A 19,137-nucleotide genomic window follows, 5' to 3' on the forward strand; every position below is an offset into this window, starting at 1 on the left:
AGAAAATTTTAGTCTCGAGCTCTAACTGTTAATTAAAATATCCAATAACAAACTAAAAACTCTAATAGCACCACTACTACTACTACTAATACTAATACTAATAATAATAATAATAATAATAATAATAATAATAATAATAACCTCATTTTCACTGTCTAGATTATGTCAGACAGATAAAATATCACACGACGTCATTAGATTCTAATATAATCCAAGTTCTTACATATAAAATAAAAATCAAATAAATCTAAGAAATAATACAGTTTGGCCATCTATAAACGTGGCATGCATATATTAATATATAGCACTATAGCCATAATACAGAGTCCTTAATTTTGATTATTACAAAACCTTTAAATTACAAGTGCACCAATCCTGCCATATACTAAGGAAGGAGGCAACTCAAACTGCACTCTATGGCACCTAAGAAGAAGAAACTAATACACTCTTATATATGATATCTCCTTGAATATAGGAAAATTAGATCATGACTTGCTTATTAATTATGATTATTACTAGTTAATTAGGCTCCTAATTATAGCAGCTTCAGGACTATCAGCATCAATTGTGGCCAACAACTGAGACAGTCTTTCACTCAAGTCATCCACTTCTCTGTGTAAGCTTCTGATGTAGTTACAGGTCTCTTGTAGGACCTTAGATGCTGATACCTGCAAAACCATAAGTCACTTTCTTTTCTCTCTATATATACAAACAGATATCATTCACTCATTCATACTGCACAAAAAACCACTTAACAGATTATAACTATTATCATTATCTTAATTAACACATGGCTAAACATTCTTTAATCACATTTCTAAAACACAACATTTCTAATTAACTTACTTTCACTTATCTGTTTCTTCTTCAAATGTTGTCACTGGTTTTAGCTTAAGACATATATCTTTAGTCTTTAACAAAGTTTATCAGAAGAAGTAGCTTGATGATCAAAAGATAAAATAAAATTAAAAAAACGAGTAATTTAACTTTTTTAAATAAACCATAATTTTGAATATATATATATATATATATATATATATATATATTATGTAATTTTTTTTTTCTTTTTTCTATTGAGTGAATGATATGTATCTTTATGTACGATGCAATCCTATTCAGAGACCATACAGGAACTTTCGTTTCACGAATTGGTCCAAATTAACCACATGATTGTTACACTGCACAGACCTTTTTTCTTTTTGAAGTCTCTTTCTTTCTGGGGTTCTGTGTTACTGTTATTAATCTTTTAACAGTTATATATTTTCAAAACTATACATATATTTGTACAATCGAGTCAATGTGAACCCTTTGACTATTATAGGGATCTGCATAAGATTTGGAGCTGTTTGTAACTTTTCCCTTATGGTCAATATCTGACTATATTATTTGACCAATTAAAATTATCATTATACATATAATATATATATATATATATATATATATATATATATATGAATTTAGTACATGTGTTACCCGACTAATATGCCATCGAAAGTCCAGAACATGTCACATACAAACAAAACATGGCAAAATATGATTCCAGTGCCTTGATCTTCTCTTCTAGTGGCTTCATCATCTATCTATATATATAATTATATATAGCTGCTTCAGGCCACGTGAAACTATGTATAATATAGTTATATTATTTATTTAGTTAGCACTTTTTACGACATCTTTTTAATCTTCTTTACCTCTCTCTTCATTGTAAAAACAGTACTTTATACGTACATGAGAACCATTGTTCAAACTATTTACTTATATAAGGCCTAAACAATGTTCACGAAAACGAAAGCTCTTAAATGATAATATTGTTAATATCTTGATGAATAGTATCATATAGTTAGTAAATTTTTATATTTTCAGTGCAATATTTGCTTATATTTAAATAACTCGAAGATAATCACATATATTATACAAGTGGACACATATGTTTTAATTCCGATAGACACCTAGAGAGAGATATAAAGAGAAAGGGAAGATTCTGAAATACCTTATCAGAGCGTCTATCACGAATCTCAGGAACAAGTTGACGCAACTTGGAAACAAGGTCGATGATTTGGTCATCTGAGATCCTTGTTGATGCAGATTGTTGCCTTGACCTTCTGCTAGACATGTTTTCTCTCTCTCTCTCTATTTATATATATAATATAGCTAGATAGACCTTAATTGGTGAAATATAATTGTCTAGTACTTAATTATGAGCACTTGCTGGTATGTAGCTTTCAGTTGAGTTTATTACTATTGAAAGTAGCTAGAAGTGAAGAAAGAAAGTAAAGAAGATGATGATGAAGAAGAAGGTGGGAGAGGGAATAGAGAAAAAGATTGAAAATGGTTTTGGTTTGGTATGGAGGGTAACAAATAAAAGACAAGCTATATAATATGGAGAGGGAGAGAAAGGCTATAATATAGCAGTGTTGGGATGCAAGCTAGGGATGCAGAAATGGAGATAGTGATAAGAGGGATATAAAGAGAAGGAAAATCAAAGGACCACACACAATGAAAGAGTGAAAGATGGAGAAAGAAATAAAGAAAGAGAGAGAGAGAGAGAGAGAGTACAATAACATAGTAGACAGTGATGTTGGATGAGAAGAAAACAATTGCATTGGGAAGGCAGTGTCAAAAACATGGTGTTTAATTAAAATGAAGAGTAAGAGAAAAGAGAGAGAGAGAGAGAGAGAGAGAGAGAAAGAAAGATTAGGTTTCTTCTTCTGTGTGTGTTCCCTATTGGGGTTGAGGTTCAAGTGGGTTAAGAAGAGTGTGTTTGTTTTTAAGCTAACAAAGTGGGCCATAATGTACATGTCTCTATAAGCAGGACCATGTGATCATAGGAAACTGATCCTCTTGTAATTAAGGGATACCCTGTAAATTTGCTCTTGCTAATCACATAGTTCAAAGTAGTTGTACCCTTAAACCTCTACCGTCTTCAACATTCATCGCTCCAATGTTTCAGGCTTCTGGGTCAAATCCAAACCAGTAGTGTAAACACTTTCCCACATGGCATGCAAGAATCGATCAAACAAAAACAAACTCAAACCGAATTCATGGGTGATGCTCTATCTCGTATTAATCACCGTCTAATCTTTGGTAAACTAAGTTTAAGTAAAGTGATCAGTAAAGATTTAGAAATTAGTGTGAATATTTTCTTGGTTCAAAGGACACAACAGAACTGAACTACGTGAGAGGAAGGTAGCTAGGGCCAAGACATTGAGAGTGAGGGCATGAAAGTGATCACATGTCATTTCCATGGCTCACGAGACATGCCACGTGGCATAATTCTTGAGAGGCAGTACCTATATAATGAAGGAAAAGAGGTTTCCCAAATCAAGCAGAGATTGGGAATTTCACACTTTTATCAAGCACCACCACGTGCAGCTACACATATTGGAGACCCCTCTTGCACACTCGAGGGGACCTCTTCCTTTGTTAATCCTCCTGTCTCTGTTGTGTACCGATACCAGAACAACCTTCCTTCTTACTCCAAAACTTATTAACAATATTTAAATGACTAAAAATAAGACCAATTCATAATTTATAAGTGAGTGTAAATCTTATCCTACGAACCGATTTTATGAAATTAAACTAGATTTAAAATCTATTTCTACCAAACAACGTGACATTAACACATAATATATAACTCCAACATCGAATAAAAATTCAAATCTTAAATACTTTATAACATATATATAGTTTAGGTTAGTAATTAAGTCCTTTTGATCCCTACTTAATCAAACTCGATTAACTTCATTTCCTACCCTCAACTCCCATATCCAAAGTGAGGGCCATAGAGAATAAAATGGCCATAACTAATGTTTCCTACCTACTATATTAAATTATTAATCAACCTAGGTCCAAGTCGCCTTACATAATGGTGCCTTCAGAATATGATTAATTTTGTTCGACTAATTAAATTAATTAACCAAGGATCTCACTTGTTTAATCATTAAATTTAATTTCTCTTTTTGTCTCCCTATATATATATATTGTTTATTTTTTTTAAAACATCACATTTTGATTCTATTGTTATAATTTCTTGCTCTAAAATGATACAATGTTTATCTCAAACTGTATGTATCACTGTGTTAAACCGTAATTAAGGAAGTAAAAAAATTGACAATTACGACACGACAATGTTTCAGATGATAAGAATGTAAGAAAAAAAGCATTGTAACTATGAGATCAAATGAGTAATTAAAAATATTTTTCTTTTTTTAGAAATAATGAATTTATGTGTTCTTTGAATTTTTTTTTTAATCATGATAAGATTTAGGATTATGCATGTGAGACATGAAATATTTGATATGACGCAGTCATGGAGCATAGATGCTATTGCAATCATAAGGTGTTTGATGTTGAGTCCAAACTCAGTGAAGTTTAATTATTGTATAGCAAAAATTATGATCAAAATATAGACCGACCTACAATAACAAACTGTATATATGTGTAGCTAGGTTTAGATGATAAATTGTTAATTATAGATTAATTAACACTTCCTGTTCAAATTGAGTTAATTATTTCGACATGTAACCTGTCACTTAGTTTATATTGTATATTATACGTTTATGAAAGTTTTAAAATACAGAAATGAAATCATTTATTTACGACGCGTGTTGAAATTTTTAAACTTAATTATATTAAATATTTGTTAATTATTTCTCAAAATACATGAATGCTTATTATTTAGGTTTTTCTTTATTTTTGGTCAATATGGTGCTACAGAAAGGGATTATTTATATATATAAAGATTAACCTTCTCTTTATATTCTTCAGATAATTCTTCAGATAAAAATATTTAAAATTAAATTATATTTGATCAATTTTCAACATACTCATTCATAATTATTTGATCAATTTTCAGCTTACTCATTCATATATGAAATTTAAATAATTAGAGATTTTTGAGTGATTCAATGACTAAATAATAAATAGTTTGGTACAGCTAATAAAAATGTTAAATAAATTATCATATTAACTTCTAATTTAGATTAGAAATTCCCCAAATATCCTGACTAAACACGCTAACCAGAGCATTCTATCTCATAATATTTCATTTCTCCAATCATTCACTCAACGTTAATTGGATTATGAGACATTTATTCAAATGCATATTCTTCGACATTTAGTTAAATAGAAATTTTATTGTTCTATCAATTTGTGGGGTTTCATCTACCAATATTATATATTAAATTGAATAATTTTATCTCAAGAGGAGAGATAAAAACAGATAAAAACAAATGACTAGATGTTATGTAGCATCCCTATTATATTCATGATTGAAGCTTCAAACATGACTAATTTATTGACATTAAAATTATATTGTATATGCATGACTACATGATCATGAATCATATTCTTATTTCTTTATGAATTTTGCATACAAACATATACCTAACTTACACCATTGAGTCAACATCTTGATTATTCTACTTAACATCACCGCAAATATGTTTAACTTAACAAATTTAGATCTTGATTATGTTATTTAACAAAATTTTCGTATAAACAAAAAATAAAATAAAATTATAACATTTATGGGTAAAAGAAATTGTGAAAGTTGTGTGATTGTTGATTTCACATGCATTTTTCTATGTTATAAAGAGAAAAGGTAGTGTCACTATTGACTTTATCGAAGAGAGTAAGAGGTGTGGACCATGATTGTTGGATACCAAACTGTGTTTTCATACCAAACAAACGTTATTTAAGAGAGCATATTCCCTTTTAGGTCTGTCCAAGTAAAATATTTCACATCATCACTTTTCACCTTTTGCGGTCAAAAAGGAGCCAATGACACGACAATGTGTAGACTTATCTCTCGACCCGACAAGAAGTTGGAAGTTAGAATTCTGTTGGAATTCATCATGAGAAAAAAAAAAAGAATCAAAGTTCATAAAGTAAACTAGGGGAAAATAATATAATTAACCTACCTATTATGTTGGTAATTAATGCATGCGTAGTTCCGTGATTAGGTTACTTTAATATCAAGGGAAATCTCCTTTTCATCAAGTTCAAACCCAATCAAGAGTGTGATTAGTTGATTAAGGCCACGCTTAAGGGCTTTTCATCATTTTGCAAACCTAATTATAGTAATTTTTTCTTCTTCTTTATTGAACGGGAGAATATGGGGTTAGAAGTGCTTTATGATATGTGGTGCAATTAAATTTATTATATGTTTATCTTCTTTTTTTTAAATCAATGTAGCATTAAAGAAGGTAATGTTTTTTTAAAAGAAAAAATGCTATCAACAAATTCTTTCAAACCCTCTTCCATTGATTTAAATTTATTTAGATTTTCTAAAATAAAAATACAAAGTCAATAAATATACATTGGCAACATATAAACAAATGTATAAAAAAGTATAAGAGTGGGTAAAAAGGAGTAAAAGTGGGTAAGGAACCTTGGTTAATAAAATTCATCCAATGCTAGAATAAAAATTCATATAATGTCAGTGTACAAGATGTGATATTTTTTGTTTTTACATTATAATGAGTTTTTTATTTCTTTCAGGTGTATTGTCTATAACTTTTAGTGGTTAAAAAGAACCATTTACTATAACATCTCACACACATTTGTCACATTAACTCAACAAATAAAGGTGGTTTATTAATAGAAGCGCCTTCAACAAAGTTATGATATATATTAGCCATATCCATCATCTTTTTAATTAATTAAGGTTTTGATTAACCAGTTCTCGTATCAATTGTTAAAATAGGTATCTCTAATATCCTCAATCAAGAAAAGAGATAAATTGGTTCTTTTTCAAAAACTAGTTTATTTTGCTGTTTTAAAACAATTTTGAAAACTTTTTTTTAATCAATTAACATAATGTATAATATAATGTTTAGCTTTTGAAACATTTACAAGTACTAAAATACTAAAAGATGATGAAAGAAAGAGTATAAAACACCAAATTTTATACTTGTTTAATTATTTAAGAATCTACCTCCAATTCTAGCAACTTGAGCTAGAATTCCACTAAAATATCAAGAGTTAGGATTATAAGATTCACCTATATAAAACCTACACTCTAGATATACAAGAACTTAAAATATATTTCAAGATTTTCAACCAAAGTAATGTTACACACAATTACCCTAACCTATCACTTACATACCGTAGGGAATACAAAAAAGCAACAACAAAAATATATGAAACTAATATATTTGTATTATATGCAGATTTTACATTCCAATCCTAGGACAAACAAGAAAATCATAGAACAAATCCAATATTTTCTGAATCTTATAATAGAAACTTGAAAAATCATATTAATCTCTCTAAGAACTCTCAGATATTTCTTCCTAACGAGATTAACTGATTATGTATTAACCTAATTGATTAATCTAATTGCAAATCAATGTCTATTCTCTTGATTTAACCTAATCAATTATGTTACTAATCTAATTAGTTAATGTGACAATTTTGATAGTTAAGTATTTGAAATGGTTTATTTCGTGACTATCCTAATCAATTATATTGTAGTTAAATTAATTATAAAGACATTCTAACTCGGCTTACAACAAATCTAAACTCAATTCAAATTAATCTAAACTTAACATGTCCGTGTACTAACTATCAAGGACTTTTACCAATTTATGCTTGGACAATATAAAAAATAACAACTTGATCTTTTTTGACATAGTAACAACAAAATGATCAATTAAGACTTTAAATGCTTTTATCATGTTCTAATACTCAGATGAAACAATTTTTTTGGTTTAGACAATTATTCTTGACATGCTTTTTTTTTGTAAATTTTTAGATCATTTATCTTTTTCATATTTCTATCATGCTAGATTTTCATTTTTACTTCTAATTTGTTTCTTTCTAATATCTCTTCAGAATGTGTCAAATTTCCACCATAAAATTTGGTTGCATCAATAGTGACAAGAAAAATCATAATTATCAACTTTGTTAACATTTCATAAAATAAGAGATGAGACCATGTTTTGATGTTCATATGTTTACCAACTTCATTAGACAAAAGTTTCATCTCTAATAAGATAGTCACACAGAAGACATTAGATACAACATTTAATTACTAACCATACCATCAAATGCAAAATTTTATAAAAATCCTTATTTGTTATAATATTAGTCAACATATTTTCATTCTAATTATTTAATCATAAGAAATAAAAGAGGTATATTAGCATCCATAGGAATTGATTTATTCAAAGAGAAAAAAAGTAAGGGTCGGCAAAAGATTCAGATTTTGAGATTCTATAATGATTCAACTTCATATTGTTTTAAGTCCATTTAAATAAATTTGTTCTAAATTCTAATTTTTTGGATTTTAATCCAATCTATTTAATTTGATTTGGATTGTATATTTTTTGGATTTTCAAAATCCTAATCCCAAACCATTTAATTAGATTTGGATTGGATCAATTTTTTAATTTTAAAAATCTTAAATAAAGTGCATCTAAGTCGAGCCAAGATAGGTTAGGATTAGACTGAAGGTCAGCACAAATCAGTCTCGACTACAAGTCAATCAAGTCAGCCTCAATTGAAGATCGGCCCGATTCAATCCTAATTGAAGATCGGTTTGAGTTGTCCCTGACTGAAGATAAGCTCGAGTCGATCCCAACCAAAGATCAACCCTAGTCACTTTATGCCAAAATATCGGCCAAGTCAGGTCCAGGCAAAGGTTGTCGAGTTAACTCTGATAGGCCAAGTCATATTCGACTATAAATTGGCTCTATCGACTCTAGTCGAAAGTTAAGCTGAATCAATTAAAACCTAAGGTGGACTTGAATTGGTCTAAACTGAATATCGAGTCAAGTCGAAACAATCTCTATCTAATTGATCTAATAGTCAAATATATTTTATTGATCTCATACAATTTAATTAAATTGAAAAAAGTAAATTCAATCTAGTTTTAATCAAATTTAAATTAGAATATTATAAAAAAATCTAAATGTAGTTAATCCAATTAAAATAGTTCTATATTAAAATCAAGATCTATTTTAACTAAATCAACTATATTTTAACTATAAAGTATATCTAAACTGAATATTAAAAACTCCAATCCATACTAAAAAAGTAATTTTGGTTACTCGTTACACTGTTAATACCCTTATTTGTCTTTAGGTAATTAAATGTTTTCCATATTTCCACTGCTAAAAACAGGATAATAAAATTATTTAATGAGTTACATTGAATTATACTCCTTTATAAATTCTATCCAAAGTTCCAATTTATTTTCTTTTCTTTTTGGCATTTCCATAAGAGATGGGTCAAACTTCCTTTGTCCCAAAATTACTGCATCTTTTTTGGGCATAATTAATCATGATTTGAATACCTAATTCACACACAAATATATATGTCCAAACTTTTGGTTGGTAGGTCTAAAGGGTACAACGGATTTCATGGAACTATAATAAAAAGTTACCCTTCAACGCCATAAAAATTATTATCATCGTTGACCCAAAACTTTGTGATCTTTCAACAACGAAATCTAATTAAAGTCGTTATAAAAAAAAATTCCAAGCTTAAAGTAGTTATTATTAAGTTTTAAAAAAGTTCATCTTTTTTGACGAAGACTTGTGGATAATAAAATATTAATCGTAAGCCATGAATCTATAGGTAGCTAGGTTGCTTTATGCAGTTTCCGTTTAGCCATAAGAAAAATATTCAGTTGCCAAATTTTCATGATCCAGAAGATTAAGGGGTGTCATTTTCAAATGAAAATCAACTTTATGCTATCCTTGAAAAGGAAATTATCTATATTTTCAACTGGGTGTTATGCCTTTTCTCGTTAATCAAGTTTTTTTTTAAATGTGATATTACATTACGGTTTAATTATCATAAACTAATTTCATTGGATACCTTGAACATACCTAATATGGAAATTTTTCTCGTAACATATTTATTTTTTTAATTTTAAAGTGACATTATAAAAAATCGAACTTTTGACCACCTACTTAAATAACTCAAACTGTTAACTCTTGTGTCAATTAGGTTTGTATGTTTTCTTTTATTAATTTTATTTCATAAACAGAAGTTTTATTATATTTTTAAGTCACTTTTACCTTACATTTGTAATTAGTTTATATTTATTTTTTCCAAATGATCGAAACATTGTTTTATTGTTTCTTGATCTTCTACAATAATGGAAAATCATTAAACAATACAAATCATCCTATCAAATAATCACTCCTGCAATAATCAAGTTATCAACATAAATACGTTGATGTGAGTTATTTTGCATAAACCAAACAAGAAATAATTTGAATACGATTGTACAAATGAATAATTATTCAATGTTGTTGACAGTTTTGCAAACCAATATTGAAATACTTGTTTCAAAGTGAATTATGTAAATGTCAAAGTTTGCTTCTAAGAATATAACAAACTGAAACAAGTTGTTGAAAGAATAACATAAACAATACTATACAAAGATAACATTCACCAATTCATAAGAGAAGAAATTAGAATGGAAGAACAATTAAAGAAAGAAAGAAAAGAAAATATCAAAAATGAAGAAAATTTAAGAAATACAGTCCATTTCAATCTTTCACCAAGTCGAGTCATCTTCTTTATTAGTTGGTCTTGCATAACACAAATATTAATAATAAATTCTATAATATCGTTGGATTCGTTTACTAATTGAGTTACATCAATTAATAAATTAAATTGCATGTTAATTGTGGGACGTAATGCACATTCTCAAACTTCTCTATTACTTTGTTCTTGTCTTGAAAGCTATTAGAAAATTTTGTATTTATCCTATTCAACATTATTAAAATCATGTTTGCTTTGTATTGCTTTTTTTATGTATACAAATAATATTACATGATCTCTAGTTATCACATTCTCCATGTAAAAACTAGTAACAGAATAAAATGTGACATGGTTATAAAAGCATTAAAATATTATTTTTCTTTATGTGATTATCTTATACGATAGATTTAAAACCATAACATTAATTTTAAAGGGAACGACTTGTGGCTTTGAGAAATATTGAAAATTTCTATGTAGAGATACTGACCACAGATGTCATCTCATAAGGACAATCAACAAAAACATAAATAGTGAAACTTTTACAATATTCAATTTTTTAATATAAAAGAAGAAGAAAAAGTAAGTTGAATCTTGGAGTTTCCTAAAATTAAAGTAGACTTTGAGACTTTATGATTCCTAAAATAACACGCTCAAAATATCTTCTCCACATATTTAATATGTTGAAAAGTGTCACAGCATATGTCAAATTTTTAGGACATGATTAATTTAATATCGTTATATATATATATATATATTGATATGCATTGCTTGTTCTACCATGCATATAAGATTGCTGAAAAACCCAATTTCGAGATTAAAAGAGATGAAATCTAATATGATTTTTAATGTGGGGGAATTAATCAAATTAACCTAAGTCCTTGCCATGGATAAGGTGCTAAATTTATTCATTAACTTTTTAACAAATCAACAAAGTTAAAAGTGTGATTGATACTAAATCTAACAACCTAATTAAAGTAACATTTATTTTCAAATCGCATTGTGTCGGGTAAGAAAGACCATATTTCTTTGACATGACTAATCAGTAATCTTCCCAAATAATAATATATTTCACTTTTTCCCTCATTCCATGTCATTCTAAAAAGCATACTTCAAGTTTCACAGTTTAAATTGGAAATTAAATCTAGGGTATACCTTCATAATTTTTCTGCACCAATTAATTAAAGTATAATTATTTGAATAATCTATTTTTAGATATTTAATGGCATAATGATATAAGAGAAACTAGATTTTCTTAGGACACTAATATTTTATAGAAAGATGAATTAATTGTATCAAGTTTTAAAATATTCTTATTACAAGGATAACCAAATCTCAAATTTAAGTCATTTTTAGTCAAAATAATTAATACAAGAAATAACTTAAAAATAAATTTTAAAAGTATGCAATTAAAAAAATGATTATATATAGAGACGAAGGTACTAGTTGTTGTTACTAAATAAAACTAGAGAGTATAATAAATTTATTTATTAGTTTTCTTCTATTTTCCAAAAGAAAAAAAAGGAAACATATTGATGTGCCCTACATCTTAGGGAACAAAGTGTAATGAGGTAGGTACATCGTCGATTCGATGCTTTTCGTTTCATGCTTCCTTTCCCTGGGTCATCCACAATCACTGCACAAATCTCGACCTCATCATTTGTTATTATTCTTTTTATTTCTCAAACAACTTCAAATAATATATATATATATATATATATATATATATATATATATATATATATATATATATATTATGATAATAATAATAATAATAATATAAGTTAATAAAACGATAGTAATGATAGGTTAATCTCACATAATTTAAGATTAAAACTTAAAGTTAAGAATGATTTAAATATATTTTATCTTTTAATTTTTAGAGATATTTTTGAAGAATAAAATTATGTCAAGATTTTAAATCTTAAAACAAATAATATTTTTAATACGGTAACGACATTATTTCAATGAACTTAAAACTTGAATATTGATATTATAAATGGAAACGAAAAGGTGATTTAAAATATAAATCTAATTAAAATATTTATATTTTTTAATTTTTAACTAGAAATTTTATTCTACATAAATGAACTTATGTTCACATTGCTGCTATAATTTCATACACAAATTTTATTAAGATAAATTCTTGAAAATATCTGATTAGGAAAAGTTATTTTTAAAATCTTATGAGTTAAATAATGTATATAAACAAGTAAGTAAGAAAAAAATTACATAAAAATATTAATTTCTCAAATAATGATATATTTTTAGGTTTAATGTCTCAATAGGTCCTTATTTGTGTTCAGAATCTTAAATAGGACCCTTCCTTTTTTGACATCTCAATTGGATCCTTATTTTTGTAAAATTGAATCAAATAGAACTTTTCCGTCAAATTGATCAGACGGCGTTAAAAAGTGACTGAACCTTTTTTTTTTAATTTTTTAATTAAAAAATAGAGTTTAAAGTGAAGGCAAAGTTGGGAAAGCCCCATTTAGAAATTTAGGTCTTTTTATTTATAATTGAAAAAAAGAAATTGATTAGGGATACAAACTTTTTTAAAGTAGAATTAAGATTAATTAATGAAATGATTTTTTTATTTAATGCTAATTTCTATTCCTAATTAGTTTCTCCATCAGATTTGGTAAGTTTAAATAAAATTAAAATTTCCTTGTTTTTTTGTTAATGGAGAGTCACTTTACAGAGATCCTAAACAAGGATCTAGACTTTGGGTTCAACTTTGAACCAAGAAACACAGTGGGTCGCGCAAGGGGCAAACCTTCCCTAATCTCGCAGGCAACCGACCTGGAGAATCATCTATGGCGCTGCGGTGGCGGCAAGTGCACGACGAGGGCGTCGCCGACGGTGCAGTGGTGGCGCGATTCAAATAGAACCCTTCTTTCCTCTATCCTTTAGTGTTTCCTCGTAGGGAGAGAAGGGTCAGGTTCAACAGAGATGGTGTGGCGGAGGTTTACTTTCTCCTCTCCGTTTTGGATCAGGGCAAGAGGGAGGTTTCCTCCTCCTTTCCGTTTCTGTTTCGTCTTACAGGGGGAAAGAGATATTGGTGGTTTGCGGCGGTGACGCCGTGACTTGGCGAAAGTAGCGGCAGTATCGAGTTTGGGTTTAGGATTCCTGTTGTTCTCTTATTTTGGGGATTAGGGTTTGCTGAAATTGGGAAATTAGGGATTTCTGGTGTAATTGGTTTTTTATTCGAATTGAATTGGTGATTTGCGTATTGTTTCTGCGTATGGGTAGAACATTTCTGGATTGTTTTGGGTTAGATTTCTCGTCATAGCAGAGAGAGTGAGACTTTCTGTAATTGAATTTAATTAATTCTACTTTAAAAAAGTTTGTATCCCTAATCAATTTCTTTTTTTCAATTATAAATAAAAAGACCTAAATTCCTAAATGGGGCTTTCCCAACTTTGCCTTCACTTTAAACTCTATTTTTTAATTTAAAAATTAAAAAAAAAGTTCAGTCACTTTTTAATGCCATGTAACAAAAAATTTGACGGAAATGTCCTATTTGATTCAATTTTACAAAAATAAAGACCCACTTGAGATGCCAAAAAAGAAAAGGTCCTATCTGAGATTCTGAACAAAAATAGGGACCTATTGAGACATTAAACCTACTTTTTAATATGAATTTATAAACTAATATTGATTTTTTTCAATATGATTTATAAACTAAAAAAAACTAACATTAAGAAAGTTATGATTAAAGTCTTAATGGACAAAAACAAGTAGGGCAGAAAGAAAATGAAAAGAAAAACAGCATAGAATTAATTTTTGATAAGATACTGATTTCTTAGGTGGTTTTGCTAGAACATGAATTTTGTGTTGGTTTGATTGTTAGAACATTTAGAGGAAAAAGCTTGACTGAATATGAAGGTAAATATGGTATAGATTTAAAAGATGATATAGTTATAATAAGAACCAAAAAAATTTATTGATATTATGCAGAAAGTTTGTTCCCAAAAGAAAGTGCTAAGAAAATGACTTTCCACCTTATAAGTTTTGGTCTTATTTTCTTTTTTGCTGAACATACATATAGAGTCCTCCCCACATATCTTTTTCAGGAAACTATGATTAAAGTAAAATTGGACCACCATCTATCACTAATATCTCTCTGGCTGCTTCTTCAAATCACTATTTAAGAATTTTATATCTTTTATTACTTCTATAGCCTTACTTGTATGCCTTTTTAATAAAATTGCATAGAATAAGAAAAAAGAAAAGAATCTTTTAAGAAGAAAAAAGAAAAACTAGATGAGATGATTTCTTATAAATTAAGTTATTTATGAGTTAATTTATGAAATAATTATTTTCCTTTTTAGTTTTGTTTAAGGTTTTTCGAGAAATTTTACAATAGTTCATAAAAAGTTCAAGGGTTATCTTTTTTTTCATATAAAAAAATGATCTTTTACTCTGTTCCTTGTAATTTTGTTTCAATCTTCTTATTATATCTATTTTTTGTTTTAGTAATGTCTTTTGTTTATTAGGAACTAGTTTCTTTGAAAAATACTGGATAGAGTCTTAAAACAAATTATTATTTACATATTATAAACTTAAAAAGAAAATAGGTACATATTAAACAAATAACTAATACGAAATAACAAAAAATAATTAAAAAAACAAATACTAAACAAAAGAAAAACCAAATACATTTATATTTGAGGACCAAATATAATTAATCAAGAAAATCATTAAATATTATATTTATGCAATGGATCCCATATGTTTAGCTACATTAATTAATCAAATAATATATTAAATCCAAGTGTGTTCAGTTTAGGCTGATTTCATTAATTCCTAAAAACATATCTTAAAGTATTAATTACTTAAGAAAATAAAGGGCTATAAGGGTGTTGTAGTATAAATTAATTGGTGATTGATATTTTTGTACCAAATGCACTTAAAGTACATGTTTTAACAAGTCATACTGCAGGCAATATGTATGGAAAGGGAGAGAAATTAAGAAGATAAATATTACATCAAATATTCATAAAATATAAATAAAATAAATGCATGTGAATACTAATTTCAGGTGCAAGTTGATAGGATGTGTTCTTTCAAAAATAAAAATAAAAATAAAAATAAAAATAAAAACTTTTTCTTTTCTCTTTTTCCCCACATGCACAATAATGCAAGTAGGTATATGCAATTAAATATGGTGTTCACAGGGTCCCATGCAACGTGATCAGTGTAGAGATTCATCAGATCCACCTAATTCTTTTTATTCAGATGAAGTGCTTCAATATTAAAATTTGACTTCATTAACAAATTTTTTTGGCAAAGATAATATTCTTTCATTTAGGTGAATATTGTATCTAAAACACCCTAAAATGAGATAAACAAAACTTCAAAACTACCTTAATTAGAATATTCATGTGTAAAATTTTCTAATAAAATCTAGTATTTAATTATGGGTTAGATTTTATCATGGAATATTTTGAATTTTTTATGTCAAAAATAAATTGAAATGAAAAAAAAAGTAACAAAATGCTAAAATAAATTAACATAATAAATAATAATTTTCATTTTAATTATCTTTATAACAAATATAGTAACATTCTTCTAAACTTAATATCTCTATTTATGAGAAAACACAAATTAAAGTTAGGTTTAAAGTTCAAGAGGTTTGGTTCTATGTTCCTCATAGAACATAAGTGATAATAATGATTATATGTTTTGTCAACCTACAATTAGTGAGCTCAACATTGTGATGAAAATGATTGAGTCTTTAAATTCTACAACTCATACTTTTTTTTAGTTTTAAAATTACTTTTTATGTCATTTACAGTTTAAAATGTTTACCCTAAATGTTGTAATTATTATATGTTGGTTCAAATTATAACTCACACTTGAAGTGTTCAAATTCAAGTTTAAAAGTATTGATTTCATTGCTTTTAATTTTTTCTTTTGTCAAAATTATTTTTTATTTTATTATATATACTTTATGTGAAAATTGGAGTGGTTTTGGTCCAGAATGTCTAGGCTGCTAATACATATAAGATTTTAGAAAAATTGAAGATGCATGAACTGGTCCATGCATATTTGAGAGTGGTGGATAATGAGGGCCACATTAATCTTTTGGTGTGAAGGGACATCTTATGCTTTTTAGATTTTCATTCATTTGGTGTTTACAACAATAGGAATATCACATTACTTCTTTCCACTAGTAAGTAAACACTTGAACAACAAAAGAAAGTATATATGTAGTTTAACATAGTTTCATTAAGGTTTCTTTCAATAATTTTTTCTTCATAGATCCTTCTTAAATTAAAATTACTTTAAAGTATATAAATTATAACACTTCTTAAACATAAACATTTAATTTGCTAGAGATTTTAAAAGTTATATATAAACTCATTTCAATTCAAGAAACAAATTTTGTTTATTTTTATCACATGTAACTTATTTTAATAAGACCTAATTCATTGCTAAAATTCTGGAATTAGTTACAAAAATTTAATTATTTAAAAGAAAAGGTTATCAAAGTTGGATTGTAAAGTATATTAGTGATTGAATTGGATATTCGTTAATGTGTTTATATTTATTGTTCTGATTTCAAATTTCTTGTGAGAGTTATTCTTATGATCAATTATTATATTCTAAATATTTTACTTTATAACTCAAAATTCTATTATGATTTTGTTTTTAAAAGACATCTTAAAATGTAAATCGTTTCTTAAAAAGTATGTTTTGGAAACTAATTTTGTAATCTATATTTGTAAATTATTAGGTTGGTGGTGGTTGATAAAACTAGTTTATCGTGCTAAAGTTTCCCGTTATATTGTCTTTTTTAACAAATTATTCAAAGACAATAACATTACTAATATATGGGATTAAATGTATGGTGAAATAACAAAGTTATGTTTATATTTTATAAATGTTATAACTAAAAGGCTTCAAGTTGGAAAGTGGAAAAGTTCTTCGTACAACGGCAAAAAGACATTGCATTGTGATGTATCATAATATTAAAGAATAAGAATATGAATAACATAGAACTAAGGTCAAAGTTTTTTTTTAAAAAAAAGAGAGAAAGAGAAAAGGTATAATGAAATAAAAACTTGCATTTCGTACAAAGAATTTGTTATGTTTTAAAGGAAAATGAAAACAAAGAGAGGTAGAGAAATAGGAATTGAATTTGTAGAAGACATAATAACAAAGTACTAAATGTTTGTCTTCCAAATTGATGGCCAACAAAATGAAAAGAGGAAAGAGATAAGATAGAAAATAAAGGACCAAATGAGAGAAAGAGACTATAAAAGAACGATGAGAAATGTCAATAAGTGATGGAGGGTCAAAGAAAAAAAAAACTAAAAGGAGAAAGAAAAGAAAAGAAAAATGGTGAAAATGAAAATAAAAAATAAAAATCTTGAACATTATTTGAGGATTTAATTGATAGTTAGATATCAATTAATTTGATTGCTACTATTAACACTTATGTTAGTTAACCTAAAATTTAATTTAGCAATTACTTAATTCAAACATCAATGGGTTAACCAACTTTCGCTCTAAGATGATTAATATAATGTCTTAGTGACAAATTTTTCAAAATAATTTTATACGGATATATATAATTGTTTGCTATGTTAATCACTAATAACAATTCATTTTGTTATATTAGATGATCAAATTATTGTATAGGAGAATGATTACTATGTATCTAGGAGGAGACATTTAGCATTTATTTTGTTATATTAGTTAATAGGCTTGGATGGACAAAACTTAGTGGCCAATAGTTTCTTCAAAAGGAATATAGTAAAAGATATTAATTGGGTAAGATAATTTTATTCATGGGATGAGGTTTTGTCCTTTTTTATTATTAAAAATTGTATTGAATGATTTATAGGTTTTTTTTGTTATTAGAAATATAGGTTATTTTTGTTGAACTTAAAATCTGACTCAATTTAATAAAATTATTATTTATTATTTTTAATTTATTTATATTGTGTTTTAATTTCAAGTTTATTGAATGATATTGTTAGAGTTAATTTCTGTATTTTTTAAGTATTATTTGTTTTAGAGAGAAAAACTTATCTTTAAAAGATATTAGAGGGTGATAAAAGAAATAAATATTTTAAATGTCTTAGATTTTAACTTTTAAACTATATGAAATTATAGTAAGAACATATTTATATTTAATTTGATTGATAAAAAGAAAAACTCTTTTGTCACTCATTTTATGTTGATTGGAAAAAATCAATATAAAAAATCATGTATTAACATTTTTTTAAATATGTTGAATTATTTTTATGTTAATTGTTCTAAATTTAATGTAGAAAGATTATATCGGTTATGACTATACTTAAAATAAAAATAATATTTTTTATATTGAAATCTAGGATAATTAATTTATGAAGTTTTGTAATTATGTTTTCTAAGAATATAATAATTATGTTTATGTTCTTTTTTTACATCAAAAAATTAAGTATAAAGAAAAGAAAAATCACAAGTTATGAATTTATTAAGTCTTAATCAATATCCGAAGTTTAAGAAAACGAAGATGCAGATCCAATAGTATTTATAAACAACAATGAGTGACTGATAAAAATAAATATATTTGGCTCCATAGATAGATAAGCAATAATATTTTATTTTGTAATTATATGATACTTATATCACTAAGTAGTTTGT

General features: G+C 26.9%; 1 protein-coding gene across 1 annotated transcript; it reads right to left on the bottom strand.

Annotated features, from left to right (window-relative positions):
• Positions 1–248: 248 nt before the first annotated feature.
• Positions 249–2,600, bottom strand: LOC148200060 (transcription factor PRE5-like). Its single transcript, XM_088111436.1, has 2 exons — positions 1,991–2,600; positions 249–668 (listed from the first exon to the last, which is right to left on the bottom strand). The coding sequence occupies exons 1-2, from the start codon at positions 2,111–2,113 to the stop codon at positions 516–518; spliced, it is 276 nt and encodes a 91-aa protein (XP_087967562.1). The 5' UTR covers positions 2,114–2,600; the 3' UTR covers positions 249–515.
• Between the last annotated feature and the right edge of the window lie 16,537 nt (positions 2,601–19,137).

This window comes from Vigna umbellata, chromosome 4, assembly GCF_029865625.1.
Source record: "Vigna umbellata cultivar VRB3 chromosome 4, Vumbellata_1.0, whole genome shotgun sequence".
Classification (NCBI taxonomy): Eukaryota; Viridiplantae; Streptophyta; class Magnoliopsida; order Fabales; family Fabaceae; genus Vigna; species Vigna umbellata.

What these genes read in the sequence shown, in the direction of transcription:
- LOC148200060 (XM_088111436.1), bottom strand. Translation starts at nt 2,113, where the DNA reads ATGTCTAGCAGAAGGTCAAGGCAACAATCTGCATCAACAAGGATCTCA. An exon ending in GTGATAGACGCTCTGATAAG is followed by an intron (nt 669 to 1,990) that starts GTATTTCAGAAT and finishes ATGGTTTTGCAG; the next exon opens with GTATCAGCATCTAAGGTCCT.